This window comes from Pangasianodon hypophthalmus, chromosome 11 (genome assembly GCF_027358585.1).
Source record: "Pangasianodon hypophthalmus isolate fPanHyp1 chromosome 11, fPanHyp1.pri, whole genome shotgun sequence".
NCBI lineage: Eukaryota > Metazoa > Chordata > Actinopteri > Siluriformes > Pangasiidae > Pangasianodon > Pangasianodon hypophthalmus.
Genome location: NC_069720.1, coordinates 1,334,862 through 1,350,897, shown reverse-complemented (window position 1 = coordinate 1,350,897; position 16,036 = coordinate 1,334,862). Strand labels below are relative to the sequence as shown.

At 39.3% G+C, this 16,036-nt stretch overlaps 1 protein-coding gene across 18 annotated transcripts in view; it reads left to right on the top strand.

Annotated features, from left to right (window-relative positions):
• The window catches only part of sox6 (SRY-box transcription factor 6), a 178,339-nt gene extending 163,868 nt beyond the window's left edge, over positions 1–14,471 (top strand). For 15 of the 18 annotated variants that reach the window (XM_053238096.1, XM_034308752.2, XM_034308749.2 and 12 more), the window contains 3 exons: positions 6,431–6,664; positions 9,147–9,363; positions 11,125–14,471. In XM_053238096.1, the coding sequence (XP_053094071.1) occupies positions 6,431–6,664; positions 9,147–9,363; positions 11,125–11,413 (740 nt within the window). In that variant the 3' untranslated portion in view covers positions 11,414–14,471. The remainder of the gene's footprint in view (positions 1–6,430; positions 6,665–9,146; positions 9,364–11,124) is intronic. The other 3 variants (XM_034308750.2, XM_034308755.2, XM_026930697.3) reach the window with 1 other exon arrangement.
• The last annotated feature ends 1,565 nt before the right edge of the window (positions 14,472–16,036 follow it).

The following is a 16,036-nucleotide window of genomic DNA, read 5'->3' as shown; positions in this document are numbered from 1 at the left end:
TTCAGGTTGTGGAGAATTCGATTCCATGAGCCCACTTCGTCTTTCCAAGCAGAGGAAAATTACTGAGCGATACACACGTACTGTAACAGCAGAGCACTTCATTTGCAAGAATTGGAGAAGGGCTGCCGAGGTGTAAAGCGGCCCTGTGTTGTCGCCGTAATGTGCAGAGAGCGTCAGGTTACTTAAACTAATATTTGCCTAGCATGCAGGCGAGCGAATTAACAAGCCGCCGAAGCCGAACAGAAGGGAGCGCTGGAAAATAGCCTAGTCTGGAAACAGACTAAAATTTCCTTCATTACGCCAAAAAGAAAAAAAAAGAAAAGAAAAGAAAGGCAGGAGCCACATGTGCTGACTCACCGCAGAGTCATTAAGTCTTTTTAAGCTCAGATGAAAAACATTAACAAATACCACAATGGGTTTCAGCGTGAGCCTGTTGTTCTCTTACATATGGCAGCAGGGGACTTGTGTCGTGTCACACAGTCGTTCTGAACGTACGCTCGGAACAAAAGAAGCGTTGTGGGAGTCGGTGCAGCAGGAAAGCGCGGAAATCCAAACCTACGTTTTGTGATAATTTCAGCTAAACTGCAAACGAGCGACGGGTTTGGGGTAGAAACGTGCAGCCGAGGACGGCATTGACGATTGTTTTAATTCTTTACTCATTTACTCTTTCTGTTATTGTGAGGTTATTGTTATTGCGATATTAATGCGCTCGTTCTAATACGTTATCGTTTCCATAGTAACAGCTCGTTCACAGTGACTTTTACAGCTTACGCTCCACTGATAATAAACGAATCAAAGAATGTGTGAAATCGTTTATCTGTGAGGAGATGTTTATTTCACATCAATGGAAGGAGTCTCCAGTTTCAGTGCTTTGTAACAGTCAGAGGTGAAGCTGTAACTTTAAGTTTTCCGACGTCTTCAGGACAGAGGAGTTTACGCTTCTTTGCGGTTTCTCGGTAACATGCGGAACAAGCTGCGTTTATTTTTATCTCATTAACTTGAATGGAGAGAAAAAAAAGAGAGGCTGGTGATGGAACAACTGTTTATAGCTGCTGTAACGTAAGTGAGAACAGGAACTAACTTTAACTGACATTAAATGTAACTATAAATGGATAAAAAGTATGATCTGTCATTCTTTAATAAATAAAAAAATTGCAATAGTTGGTATAAGGGGAATAAATGTGTGTGTGTGTGTGTGTGTGTGTGTGTGTGTGTGTGTGTGTGTGTGTGTGTCCGTCCGTCCTTGACCTTCCCAGCATTGTGTCCCTGATCTCTGGGTTTTGTTTTGGCCGAGGTTGAGGCTGTGAGCTTCGTGTCCTCTTTTATGAAACTCTCACAGACGTGAAACGACGTGAAAGACGTGACAAGAAATTTTGCACGGTGCAAAACACAGGACGCTGATAATAGGTGGAGGAAGCAGGTCTGGACACGCCGAGCTCTCATCCTTGTGCACTCGCTGTCACATGCGCGCACACACACACACACAATGCACGTACGCACAATACACACACACTGCGCGCACACACACACACAGTGCACGTACACACAATACACACACACACACACAATGCACGTACACACAATACACACACACTGCGCGCACACACACACACACACACAGTGCACGTACACACAATACACACACACACACACAATGCACGTACACACAATACACACACACTGCGAGTGCACACACACAGACACACAGACACGCACACACAATGCACGTACACACAATACACACACACTGCGCATGCACACACACACACACACACACAATGCAGAATTTCAAACATTCAGCTGGAAGAAGAAGAGAAAAGTGAAAAACAGTTAGAGGCATGTTGAACTCAGAGGATTAGTGTTTGTAACTGTGATGGTTTAATGAGAATGTGAGCAGTGTGTGTGTTTATGTGTGTGTGTGTGTGTGTGTGTGTGTGTGTGACAAGACTGAATGTTGACTCTGATCTGCTCTCATCGAGTCCAAGCTTGCTGAAGACAGGTGTGCTAAGGTGATTTCAGACTCCTCTCTCTCTCTCTCTTTCTCTCTCTCTCTCTCTCTCTCTCTCTCTCTCTCTCTCTGTCTATATGTCACTCTTTTTATATATACTGTATTTATATATCTTTCTGACTGTCTCTCATTTTTTCTCATTTTATCTCTGTCTCTCTCTCTTTCTCCATCTCTACCACTCTGTCTCTCTTCATCTCTTTCCCTGTCTGTCTCTCTCTCTCTCTCTCTCTCTCTACGTATATGTCTCTCTTTCTTTATATTTGTCCCTAAATTTTTCTATCTCTCTCTCTGTCTCTCTTTTTCTGTATGTCTCTTTCTATCTGTGTCTCTCTCTCTCTCTCTCTCTCTCTCTCTCTGTCTCAAGGAAAAAAATAATCTGAATATTTATTCAATTAAACAGATGTATTACAAAAAAGGTATGTAGTATTAGTAGAAATTTTCTTCTCTCTTGCTGTGTCTTTCTCTCTCTCTCTCTCTCTCTCTCTCTCTCAGTAAATGACAGAATTAAGCGTTCCTCTCCCCTCCTCTCCTCCCCGACTCACTCCAGGGGTTCTCCCCTGTCACCGTCTCTGTGCCAACATCTATATTTATTTACACACTCACACACCTAACTAGTTAATTCTTTAAAATGTCGTGTGGGAATCAGAGAGAAATCAATTAATGCTCGTTTGTAAACGTCGGCGGTGCGCCGCTTCGTTTTATTAAACAATGACGACAGTAAGGAGAAAAAAAACCTGCGTCCCGGCTGTGAGGTGGAACTCCATCTCCTCGCCTGCTTCTGTCTCCTGTTTCTCTCTTTTCATTTTATCAGAGTTATTTTTTAAATAGTTCATAATATTTAATTAAATAATTATGTTCATTATCCTCTATTATGAGCAATGTAATAGAAAAAAACTATAATAGAAATAGATGCATAGAAAAAAAATCCCCAAAATTTATAATAACCTTTATTAACACGTTTAAATGTATCACGCTCTAAGATATTTATTTTTTTACTCGTGGCAGAATGAAGTGTTAATTTGTTGAAAATACACATCAGTACAATGACATTTTGTATAACAATTTTCTTTCAAAAGCAAATTCAACTATGCAAATGAGGCAATAGATCATTAAATAGATTTTTGTAAAAGAGATTTTTATCTCAGTGTGAGTACAATGGTTAAATAAATAAATAAATAAATAAATAAATAAATAAAATCCATGTTAATATGTTGACATCTCTGTTGAGATTATTATTTTATATTTTAATTGAATATCGTTAAAGAAAATATCATGACAAGTGTATATTTTATATACTTTTGTGAATAAAAATAAAAGTCAAAAATTTGTTAAAAACATAAAATCATGACATCATCTAAGGACATGTTTATTCATCAGCTAAAAAGATTTTTTTGTTGTTTGTTTATTTTAGGAAAGAAATGAATGGATTTATGAAAGAATTTAGGAAAGAATGATTTATGGTTTAATATGAAGAGATTTAAAATCACGTGTAAAACATCTACCTGAAAAAAAAAAGAAAAAGAAAAATATAGCAAAGTTGTGTATCAATAATTGTCCATATTGTGAAAATATGAAAATAATTTTTAGATAATTGAACTCATTTTTGATATCCAATAGAGGTAGTCGAGATGTGTGATGAGATTCCAGGGTGTTGTGATCCACTCGTGTCTGTAAGCAAGGTTGCTAATGGCCTACATCTTCAGAACAGCAGTGTATAGACATGGCACGCACACACACACACACACACACACACACACACACACACTCACACACACCAGTATCACAAGATATGGAGGTGACTTCTTCTGTCTTTTTAAGTCCAGAACTTGAACTTCAGTCTGTGAAGATCTGTGAAAAACCCCCACCTCAAAAAAAAAAAAAAAAAAAAAAAAGAAAGTCAGTTACTGCCTCATCTTTCCTCTCAGCTATAGTGCAACACGTCATCGCGCTTCGCACTCGTTCAGCGTTCACCTCTGCCCGTATCGACACGCGTGCTGGTGTATAAATTGATGAATCAGTGTCAGTGCTGAAGTAATGGCATTGGAGGGCGCGTCATAAATCAGAGTCGGCCATCTTCCCCCCAATCACTCGTATGGAGAGATCCTGAGCTTGAGGATGGAGTGTGTGTGTGTGTGTGTGTGTGTGTGTGCGTGAGGCACGCTGGGTTTTGGCGGGGTAATGAATGCCTTCATCCTGCCCCGGCAGTCAGCAGATTGCCCCGCGTTGATGGATCCTGTCAGCCCGCTGCGCCGTGCTACATTTCATTGCACAATAAACATGGCTGTCAAAACCAAACAAAATGAAATCAATTTATCCTGAGCGCAGAGTGCACGCTAAATGAAATTAATGTAGTGTGGGGAAGCGAGTGTATTATCCCTCACGGCCGCTCTACATGGGCAGCTGAGAGACGGGTTTCTTTCTCTTTCTGATTTTTTTGTTCCGGTTGTAGTGTGTGTCAGGATACAAAGTGAGCACATGTTTGTGGGATGGACAGACAGCGAGAGAGAGAGAGGGAGAGAGAGAGAGACGGTGGGGGGAGAAAGATGGAGAAGAGTGAGAGACAGAGAAACAGAGAGACCAAAAGCAAGAGATATAGATGAAGAAATAGACAGAGAAAAAGAGGTTGAGAAAGAGAAAGAGAGACAGAAAAAAACATGAGAGAAACAGAGAGAGAAAGAAAAACACACACACATATATATATATATATATATATATATATATATATATATATATATAGAGAGAGAGAGAGAGAGAGAGAGAGAGAGAGAGAGAGGGATGAAGAGGGACAAGGATGAAGAGAGAGACCGAGAGAGATGGAGAGAGAAAGACAGAAAGAGAGAGAGATTGAGAGTGACAGACACACACAAAAAAGAAAGATTGAGAAAGAGAGAGTGAGAGATAGACAGAGAAAGATAAACAGAGAGACAGATAGAGATAAAGTGAGAGAGACAGAAAAAGAGAAATAGGGAGAGAGAGAGAAGGATGAAGACAGAGATAGAGAGAGAAATGGAGAGAAAGATACACAAAGAAAAGTGACAGAGGAAGAGAAAGATACACAGAAAGAGTAAAAGATAGTGACAGTGAAAGAGAGACAGATAAAGTGAGAGAGAAACAGACAGAAATAGCTGGAGAGAGAGAGAGAGAGAGAGCGAGAGAGAGAGAGAGAGATTATTACATTAAATGTAACTATAAAAGGATAAAAAGTGCGACTTGCTGTTCTTTAATAAGATGCTGTGGTATAAGAGGAATAAAGCACTTGGGGACATTGTAAGGGTGACGTGGCTTCCTCACACCGCCCCGTTGTTGATTATTTTCCTATAACTGCAGCACACTCGCTGGTTTAACTCTTATATAAGTGGACTGTGTTCTGAACTGCGTTGTGATTTGTGTGTTGGTTTAAACACTCACTGGTGGAAATAAATCTGAAGCACTTTGGAGAGTTGAGACTCTTGTTGGCAGCTTGTCCCCGAGTCCGACTCTTCATCCTCATCCTCGTCCTCATCCTCGTCCTCGTCCTCCTCGATGCTATTTTATCTCTGTGTGTCCCTTCCTTCGTTTTTTTAAAGATAAAACGAAGCTCCTTGGTGGCCTCTTTCTCAGCTCCTCCTCGTACACTCCGTTCTCGGTTGTTGACACTGAAGATTACACTTTAATATCTTTACACAGACTCATTAAGAGCTTTGTTTTTGTTTTTTGTTGTTCACCAGCGTGCTGTAAGAACAGAAAGCCGTGGCAGGTAACGCACGCCAAGCGACGCACGCCAAGCGACGCACGCCAAGCGACGCAGGACGCACGAGCTCCTAATGAACACGCATCACATGTGGATGATGAAATATTCATGCCTCATTCGGAGCTTTCTTTTTCCAGTTTTTTCGAATCATTAAAGATGTATCGGAGCATATGGGAAGCCCTTTTTGGATTTGTTTTATTTTTCAGGCCTTGTTTATCAACATGTTTTTTTTTTTGTTTAAATATTCATACGGCTTTTATTTAATTCTTTCACATCTTACATATAAAAGGAAGCGAGAGCGCGTGAAATCTTTTCCGTCCCGCTGTAAGTGAAAAACTCGGGCCTTGATGATGCTGAGTGGCCTGATTGAGAGGCTGAATGCTTAGACACACACACACACACACACACACACACACACAGAGACTGCAAGTGTGAAATGATTGGGTGCTTGGGCCCTGGATGAATATTTAACAAGGATTTAAGTCAAGGTTTCTTTTCTTCTGGATATGAGCAGAACCCACAAAGCCGTCTTGTTCTGTCCACAGTGATGGCCATCGGATTGAAGTGTGTGTGAAGTGTGTGTGTGTACAGAGAGTGTGTGTGTAAGAGTTCGAGCTCCTTTCCTCCAGCCCTGCAAAGTTGATTAACGCTTTGCGCTTGCTTTGTCCTTCTTCTCACTCTGGTGTTTCCAGGGAGTAAGGAGCTGAATGGTTCTGCAGATAAACCACAACAGTATTATTGTTGGCCAACAGGAGGCGCCAGCACTACCGAAGCCCGGGTGTTCAGAGAATCGCGAGGACGGAACCCCAACGAGCCACACATCAAGCGACCCATGAACGCCTTCATGGTGTGGGCCAAGGACGAGCGCCGCAAAATCCTGCAGGCTTTCCCGGACATGCACAACTCCAACATCAGCAAAATCCTGGGTGAGTCCCAGAAACGCTTTTACATTATTAATCACGCAGCTGAATCTTATTGTTAAGATGATATTGATAGGAAAGTGCATTACTACATTTTGTTTTTAAAAACTGCTGGCTAAGAATCTTCTGAACCCGGTGTCACCTACAGAAAGACGCTCCATGTTATTTAGTTCCTGGTAGAACTTGTTTAGAGACGTGTAAACACTCGACAGGCAAAATGAGCAAGTTCTTTCATTTCCGAGGTTTAATCACGACTTTCTAACGCCTGTTATGTGTGTGTTCTTTTGACTGAACTTAGCGCAGAAGTTTGGTTCTTCTTTAACACAGGCTGTCTCTTGACTGTTACGTCTTTGTTTTCACTCTGTATGTGTGTAAAGGTGAGGTGTTGAAAGTTAAAAGTTCACTGAAGTGTTATCATCAACGTCAATTTAATTAACACAGTATGAATTACGATAAATAAATCAGTTGCCTTTGTAGTTTTTTTCAATAGACGAGATTTAAAAACCTCACACCGCTACCTCGCTATTTACAGGTCTGATTTTCTTACCATCATCCTGTAGATGAGCGTGTTTATGTTTGATAAACCAGCACGTAGACGCTGTAACAACATGGGAGTGATATAAGCCCCGCCCCCTGGACAGGCTGACATCGTTTTTTTGGGGGTTTTTTGTAAAATACGCTAGTCATGAAACGTTACTACTTTTGTTTCAAGTCAGAAATGATGATCAAAAAAAGAGGTTTTACAAATTAAGATCATGATTTTGTTAAAATTTTCTCCAGTTTATCTGAAAGAAAAAAAACTCTCAAAGTTTTAAAAAGCAGCGTTGTCATGCCTCGTGTCATTTTATGGAAGGAGAAGCTGTAATATGCTATTATTTAATGTTTAGGGAACTAGTTAAGATGTACACAAGGAGTTCATCGTGGTTCAATCGTTTCTTCTAGAAAGTCACTTTGTTAGCGTGTTCTTGTAAAGAATGTAAATAAAGGATTTGTAGCACTGAATTTAACCAGCACCTTAGCGTAAAACCTCGTGATATCTTTCAGCTACGTATAAATATTCCACTGTTCAGACGGGGCGACGGTGATGAATGTGTGGGACATGAAGAATAAACAGAACAGCATTCATGACACATTGAAAGTCTGTTGATGTAAATGAACATGAGCGGCTTCACCCGAGCCACTGAACACGTCCTCTGTTTAAGACGGAGACCAGAGCGAGTGAGTGTGATCGCTTACTGAGGGAGTGAGAGCGTCATTTCAGTCTGAAGATCATTTCTGTCCGTCAGAGAAAAAGCAGAAATGCAAATGAAACCTTGTAGAATTACTGATAAAAGACAAATATAAGAGAGTAAGAGTGTTTGAAAAAGAAAATCAATCAATCATATATATATATACAGTATATACTCCAAACTATAGATATGTATGAGCTAATTAATTCATGCTGTATTCATAATTCATAAATTTGGAATATTATATAAAAAGTATACATATCTATACCAGGTCAAAGACAAGATGTTTAGTATGCATACATATTATATCATTGTATTGATAATATTGCTAAAACATGTTTTCTTCCGCAGCCCCCACAATACGAAATAAATTAATGAAATATGTGAATAAATAAATAAAAATAAATAAATATATTGGTGGAACTCTCTCCACAGTAAATAAAATATTTTTTAACGCAACCACCAGAATAAATAAATAAATAAATAAATAGTATATTGAGTAAATAAAAGTGAAAAATATTCTCTGTGCATGTTTATGTGAACATCTTTTTTAGTGATATATATATATATATATATATATAAATTGAGGTTTTCTGACCCCTCTACCTGATCTGTCGTGTCTTGTCGTGGCGAGTGCGAGTCAGAAATCGTGGCAGTGGGGCGGCTGTTGGAGTGGCTCAATCAGATGGATTTAGGAGCCGTCACACAGCCCTGGTGTTTGTCATGAAAAATGACGGGGCTAAATGGGTCTCGTCCCACAGTGCCGAGAGTCAATACATCACCGTTACTAAAAGTCCCGTCAGCCAGAGGGACACGTTGAAGGCTGGAGATATTTACAGGCCCCGTTGTTTCCGCTAATGCAGCACTCTGAGACAAAGCTGCCTTTAGCGAGCGGCTCACCTCGCGCCGGAACAACCGGATTCAGGCAGGGATGGATATTAGAGCTAGGATGAAAGCAGAAAATGTTTTAGGGAAGAAATAATGTTCATATTGAATCCTGGAATATTTCTTGTATAAACAGTGAATTATTTATTATACTATTAACATCTGTATTACACTTCCAGTATTCATCAAGCATTAACTGAAACACTGCAATTTCCTTTAGAACTATATAGAATACTAAATATATATCATAAAAAATTTTTCTTTATTGTGTATAATTTTATTATCTACTGGAAATTTAGGTTGATCTTGTATGACTTATACCAATTCTTGCATATTTTTGACTTTGTGACAAAATGATCTTCCTCTTAATTCAGGCTCTCGCTGGAAGGCCATGTCCAACCAGGAGAAGCAGCCGTACTATGAGGAACAGGCTCGTCTGAGCAAGATCCACCTGGAGAAGTACCCCAACTACAAGTACAAGCCTCGGCCCAAGCGCACGTGCATCATCGATGGCAAGAAGCTGCGCATCGGCGAGTACAAGCAGATGATGCGCTCGCGGAGGCAGGAAATGCGCCAGTTCTTCACTGTGGGGTGAGTGCACGAAAAACCCCACATAAACTCCATGCACAATGTTCATCACTGCTCATTAACTCCGGATTCTGATCAGAAGGCGTTGATTAATTTTCTATAGCAGCAGCTCTGTCAGTAGTTCGGCCGCAAATCACAGGTTTATATTAATGTGAAGGTTTCTGTAAGGACAGGTTTTATTTTAACATTTGTGGAAGGAGTCTCCAGTGTCAGAGGTAAAGCTGTAACTTTAAGTTTTCCGACATCTTCAGGATTTCTCACTAGCTTGGTGACATTGTTTTGTCTTATTAACTTTAAGAGAGAGAATAAAGATATAAAGATAAGAAAGATACGGTGAGGGAACGACTGTTTATAGCTGCTATAACGTAAGTGAGAACAGGAACGAACTTGTTTCATGGACATTAAATGTAACTATAAATAGATCAAATGTATGATGTGTCGTTAGCAGTGTCACACTTACTACAAAAGACTAAAAAAAGTTTGAGAACTGCTCTTCTAAATGAAAGGATGTGTAATAATTATATATTTGGATCAACATAAAAATGATGTATTACTTATTTCCTGATATTGAGTTAAATAATTGACACGATTGCAGGATATTAAAATGTTAAAAGTCTATACATGATGACGGGGAAACTGTCTCGAGACTTGTAATTTATTACATGTGGTCAGCGTGAGATATCCTGCACCCGGTGTTCCCACTTCACCGTTGAGAAAAGTCAGCTCTGGAGTATCAATCAGGCCGTTTAACATCAACGCCTGCCTCATTTTTTCACAATTCTTCCCGAAGCTGTTCCGTCGTAACTGAATCGAGATCTTTTTCACAGCTGCTGGCTGCAAACGCTACCTCGGAGCAGAGCAGTTACTCTGGCACCAAAGAAGTGCTAAAATATTTGAAGGTTTAAAGAGAGACACCACTGAATGCAGCTGAATGAGATTTCCTTTAGCAAATTCCCGTTCACAGAGTTATAGACTTGACAATGTATGAATGTATAAAAGAATGTGCTCCTTTTCCCAAAACTTGTTAACCATCATGTTCTGTTTATTTTATTTTATAGCACACCCTAATGACCCACAATGTCTCTCTTTCTTTTCAACTATAAATGTCTAATATACAGCAGTGGAGCAAAATCTCTAGATGAGATTTCCTTGAGCTCTTGCTCCATTAATCAGCATTTTATTCAGCGCTATCATGAGCTATGTAGGGAACAAACCAGTCCGTGTCATGCTGGTAAACCATCGGTGAAACACTTTAGTTTCTGTAGACAGAACTGTAAACAGTCGTTCTCTCACCAGCCTCTCTTTTTTCTCTCTCTTGAAGTTAACAAGACAAAACGCAACTTGTTACGCATGTTACTGAGAAACTGCAACAAATAGCGTAAACTCTTCTGTCCTGAAGACGTCGGAAAACTTAAAATTACAGCTTTAGCTCTGACTGTTAAAACACGCTGACACTAAAGACTCCTTCCATCTCTTCACCGTTAAAAATGATTACACACATTTTTAATCCATTTATGTCGAGTATCTACTGCCCAAGTCCCTGTGAATGAGCTGTTACTATAGAAACGATAGAGTGAGGAAAGTAAATCTGGACCGAAAGACTATATCACAGCTCAAACTCTTATTGCTGAATGCTCGAGCGAGCATCACTTTGAACTTTCTTTTTCTCTCTATCAGTAAAACTCATCTGTGATCGGTATAAGCGCCCTCGTTTTATATATATCCATGACTGTTTTTGACTTTCTCTCTGTCCTCCTGTCTCAGGCAGCAGCCCCAGACTCAGCTCCCGATCAGCAGCAGCGCGGGCGTCGTCTACCCCGGAGCCATCAGCATGACCTCAGACTGCTCGAGCAACTCGGCCAGCCCCGAGCCCACCGTGCCCGTCATCCAGAGCACCTTCGGCATGAAGATGGAGCCCAGCGTGCCCAGCGTGGTGCCCAGCGAACCGGTCAACGGCGAGGACGACATGGACATGTACGAGGACTTCGAGGACGAGCCCAAATCGGACTACAGCAGCGAGAACGAGGCGCAGGAGCCCGTCAGCGCCAACTGAGGCTTTCACTCACAGTGGAGAGAAGGAGTACTGAAGGAGGAGGAAAAAAACAACAAAAAAAAACTACAGAACAAATTTAAAAAAGAGAGAGAAAAGAAAAACTTGTTTCTGATAATATATCCCTTAGGAGCCTGCATGCACGTGTGGCTCCCGGCTTCATCAGCTCTTTGGTCTTAAATGTTTCTTCGAGTGTGAAGCAGTTTGATTGTGTTTTATTATTTTTTCTTTTTTTAATTCTTATTTGATCATGGATGTGTACACAAATTGACCTGTAAAGTTACAGAGGGCAGGACTTGAAACACAATTATAGCTCTCACAGTCTTACATATATTTTTTTTTTGTTATTGATACTTTTTTTTTTTTAGATCACTGTTTTTGACGGGGTTCTGTATTTCTCTCAGGTATGCTGTGCCAGCCAACAGCTTGTGAATGTTTTTTTGATTTGAGCTATTTAAAAATAAGGAAGAAGACAGCAGAACAAAAAAAGAGTAATTTAAAAATTGATGACAAAACACAAAACTGCCCCCTCTCTTATCTTATCTTACCTTATTTTATCGTATCTTAATGCTCTTCTTATTGTTTTCTCAACACAACGTCCAAATCCAGGTCCAACCACACCGCTAGCTTCCTTATACGTAATCACAGATCTCCAAGTCTTAAAGGCGAGAGTTCACGAGTCTTAGACAATCCTCTGGAATTTTATTGAGTAAGAAAAAACCCTTTTGCGTCTTTCCCTCTTCTTGAAGCACTCAGGAATTTTAGAGGCAGTGTTAGAGATGCTGGATTTTATTAAAGAGATCTCAAAGTCCTTGTTCAGTCCAGGAGGTCCAGTGCGGTGATCACGCAGCCTGTCTTGCCCTTCGCTTCAGTCTTACACCCACGATGTTCTTAATCAAACAGATTGGTCAGCGTGCCAAAGCGGGGCCAAAGGCATCCAATCTGCGAAATTGAAATGGCAGCAAAAGGCAGCTTCAGTGGCATTACAATCACAAAATTGCTGTTGTACAATACATGCTGGCTTTTTTTTTTTACAGCAGCAAGTCCATAAGGGCTTTCTGTCACCATAAAGGCCTTTTGGGACGTTGTAAACCTTAATCGACACAAGAAAGTCTTAAAGCAGAGCGTAAATAAGTCTTAAAGAAACAAGAAGTTTGTCTGGGCCAGATAAAGGAGACATGGTGCTTATTTATGAGGGAAAAACATTGTAGCACAACAGGTTATATTACAGCGCTGTTGAATTCGGGATTCTGATTGGTCAGAAGGTGTTGATTAATTTTCTATAACAGCAGCTTTGCAAAATCAAAGGTTTATATCAATTATATCAATATTCTCTAAGCAGCAGTTTCCTTATTAACATTTATAGAAGGAGTCTCCAGTGTCAGAGGTGAATCTGTAAGTTTATCGACATCTTCCGGACAGAGGAGTTTAAGAAACAAGCTGCGTTTTTTTCTTTTTTTTGTCTTATTAACTTCTAGAGAGATAAAAGAGCGGCTGGTGAGGGAACGACTCTTTATAGCTGCTATAACATAAGTGAGAACAGGAATGAACCTGTCTCATGGCCGTCCAAAATGTAAATATAATTAGCTAAAAAAAGTACAACGTGTTGTTGTTTAATAAATAATAAAACACTTCAGGACATGCTGTTATGGAAAATAAACAACTCATGTCACCTCGTACCTCGAGAGGCTGCCATCTGGACTCGAACTTGGACTCGGTGTCCATCAGAAGCCGCTGAAAACAATGTGGGCGGGAGGGAGTCGATCGCTGATTGTGCTCGTTCCATCAAAGTGCAGCAGAAATCCACGAGGTGCTGCAGAGCAGATGGAACAAGTAGATCAAGCTGTGGGAGATTATTAAAATGACTGACGAGTCTGTATCATCTGAAATGCGCCATTATTAATGCATGAGGCTCGCTATTTTCCTCTTGCCCTTGAACCTGTCTTATTTTTTTATTTTTTTTTATTTCCATTAGCAACACGGCAATTACTGTGGGCTGATGAGCTGCTGGTCACTGCGTTGCCTCTCAAGGTCGTAAATATAAATAAATTAAGTAATTAATTTGAAAAAAACTTAAATATCTTTAAGCGCTTATTTACTTTCCTCCTAGCATTAACAATTCCTATGGAGCCCCTAAAATAGAGAAGCATTTACTTCAAGTCTTAGAAGTCTCTTAAGCACTTCTGTAATCTCAAAAATTTGTACTTTTTTTTTTTGTTTTTTTTTTTTTTTTGCTTGTTGTGATTTTTTCGTGAGGTACAACGCAGGCAGGGTTTACCCCTGATTATCCTAAATTTGTTTTTTCCTTTTTTTTTTTGTTCTCAATAGGTGTCTTGTTTAAATTTGTTTCATATCTGTTTGCTGGTAGATTGACTTGTACGTGTTTTGTACATATTTTCTTGACCACGCCAAACTGATTTTCTAGGCTGGCGGTAGACAAAAGGACTGTTGTCAGGACTGAAACTTGATCACGCTTGTGTAATAGGGGGAAAAGTTAAAAAAAAAAAAAAGAGAGAGAGAGAGAGTGAGAGAGAGAGAGAGAGAAAGAAGGAAAGAAAGAAAAAGAGAGAGAGAGAGAGAGAGGACTTCGGTCACACACAGAGTTTCATAAGTGTTACAAGCACTGGATATAAATGGTATTTTTATCGATTCTGACTAATGTGAAGCCGTCGTGCGAGAAAAAAAAATCCACACGAACAAAAGTGACCTGTTTGGACTTGCCAGATTTGAGTCATTGTTTTTTTTTTGTGTTTTTTTTCTTTCAGCTTGTTTTGTTAATTTATGCAAAGACACGTGATAAATGAACACTTTTGTTTAAGCTCCAGTGCTGCCTAAGGGAGATAAAGAGCAGTAAACTCGACAGAAGGCTCACGTAAGAGACTGATCAGCCGAGACACACCGGACTTCAATCGCGCATCTTAACGCTCATGTACGTTTGTGTTTGTATATTGTATTTGAAACCTATATAGTGCATATAGACTTTTATTGTATTTATTAGCCGTTGTTGGCTATAAAAATTTGTCGGTAGAACTTAATAAAAAGGACAATCAGAGAAAATACAGTGACGCTGAATTGGAACTCAAAATTCTTTTTTTTTTTTTTGATACATTTACCATCTCATTTTTTTTCTCCGAAATTGTAAATATAACATAGAAAAATAGAATTCTATTTTTGTTCATGGATACTTACTGAAGTATAAGTTATGTATTTGACTTGTTCTGTTGTTGCTTTCTTTTTTTTTTTTTTTTATTCGTGTTTGTGTATGTTGTTCAATCATTCTTTAGAAAAAAGAAAAAGAAAAAAAGAAGAAGAATCAAAACTAGACAAGTCACTGTACCTCATGTAGATGCTGAACTCAGTCCCTGTTGATCAGACAGTATTGGATACGACTCACGCAAACGAGGAACCTCACTCGGATTTGCTTTCACGAGGCGTTCGTTCGAACTCATTGGCACGATAGATCTGATTGGTTGAAAAATGATTTCTGTGTCACGTGAGATCTGAAGTGAGGTTCTCGCTAAGCTCGGTCCATGGGGATGAACAAATATTTATTATTTTTTATGCTGAATAACACGGACACATTCTTTGCATTTTTATGTCTTCATAGAATTTATCTCTTTTTTTTTCAGCTTTTCAGCAGCTGCAGTCCATTTTGTGTTCGATTCATTCTCATCACTGCCATTTTTTATGCAAATTAGATACAACTGAAGACAAAATGCATATGCTGTTTCTACTTATCTTACTGTAATTCTGTTTTTTTTCAGTCATTAGACTTTAATGATGTATATTGTGGGATTCTTTTTTTTTTTTTTTGCTAATTTAATCAGCACAATTCACTGACATGCTGGACTGAAATGCTAGCTGCTGTTCAGAAGAGTACTTTTTTTTTTTTTTTTTTGCTGTCAGGGACAAATTATTGTCATTGCAATGGTACTTTCTAGTCTCTCAAGCAACACTGTGCGTGGCTCATCGAATGCCCGGGCCGCTCTCACTTCGAATCCCGCTGGCAGCCTGACACTTATATTTGTCTGTTTTTGTTTTGTTTTCGTTTTTTGTGCATATAGAAACCGGTTTCTCGGCAGGTACCTAGCCAGGTATTGTTCGGGCGTTAGAAATATAGAACTAGTGTGCTGCTTTTAAAAAAAAAAAAGTAATTAAGTCTAAAAATGTAAATAGTTTATCATATCTTGTACAGTCCAGTGTAAAGTTTTTAATTGAACTTAAAGGTTGCCATCACACTCGTGTTCACATTTTTCTTCTTTATACAGTATGAAACAGTATGAAAGACGGCAATTTGCTAAGGGTATTATTGTTTTAAAAAAAATAAGACAAAAAAAAAGGTACTAAAAAAATATTTTCTGCTTGGCTTCAGTATGTAAACCAGCAACTTATTGGTTTTTTTTTTCCATGTGCAGTATTGACGTGAGGTAAACTAAATTAATTCTACAGTCGTATGTTCCAGAGACGAGTCTTCTCTCTGTAATGGTAGTATTAATATAAATAAAATAATCCAGATGAGTGACGCATTTTGGTTTATTTAGGCACCTTAGTGGATTGTACAATTCTCTAGGTCGCTCTCCACACAGGAGGCGTGTTTTTTGTTTGTTTTTGTTTTTTTTTTTTTGG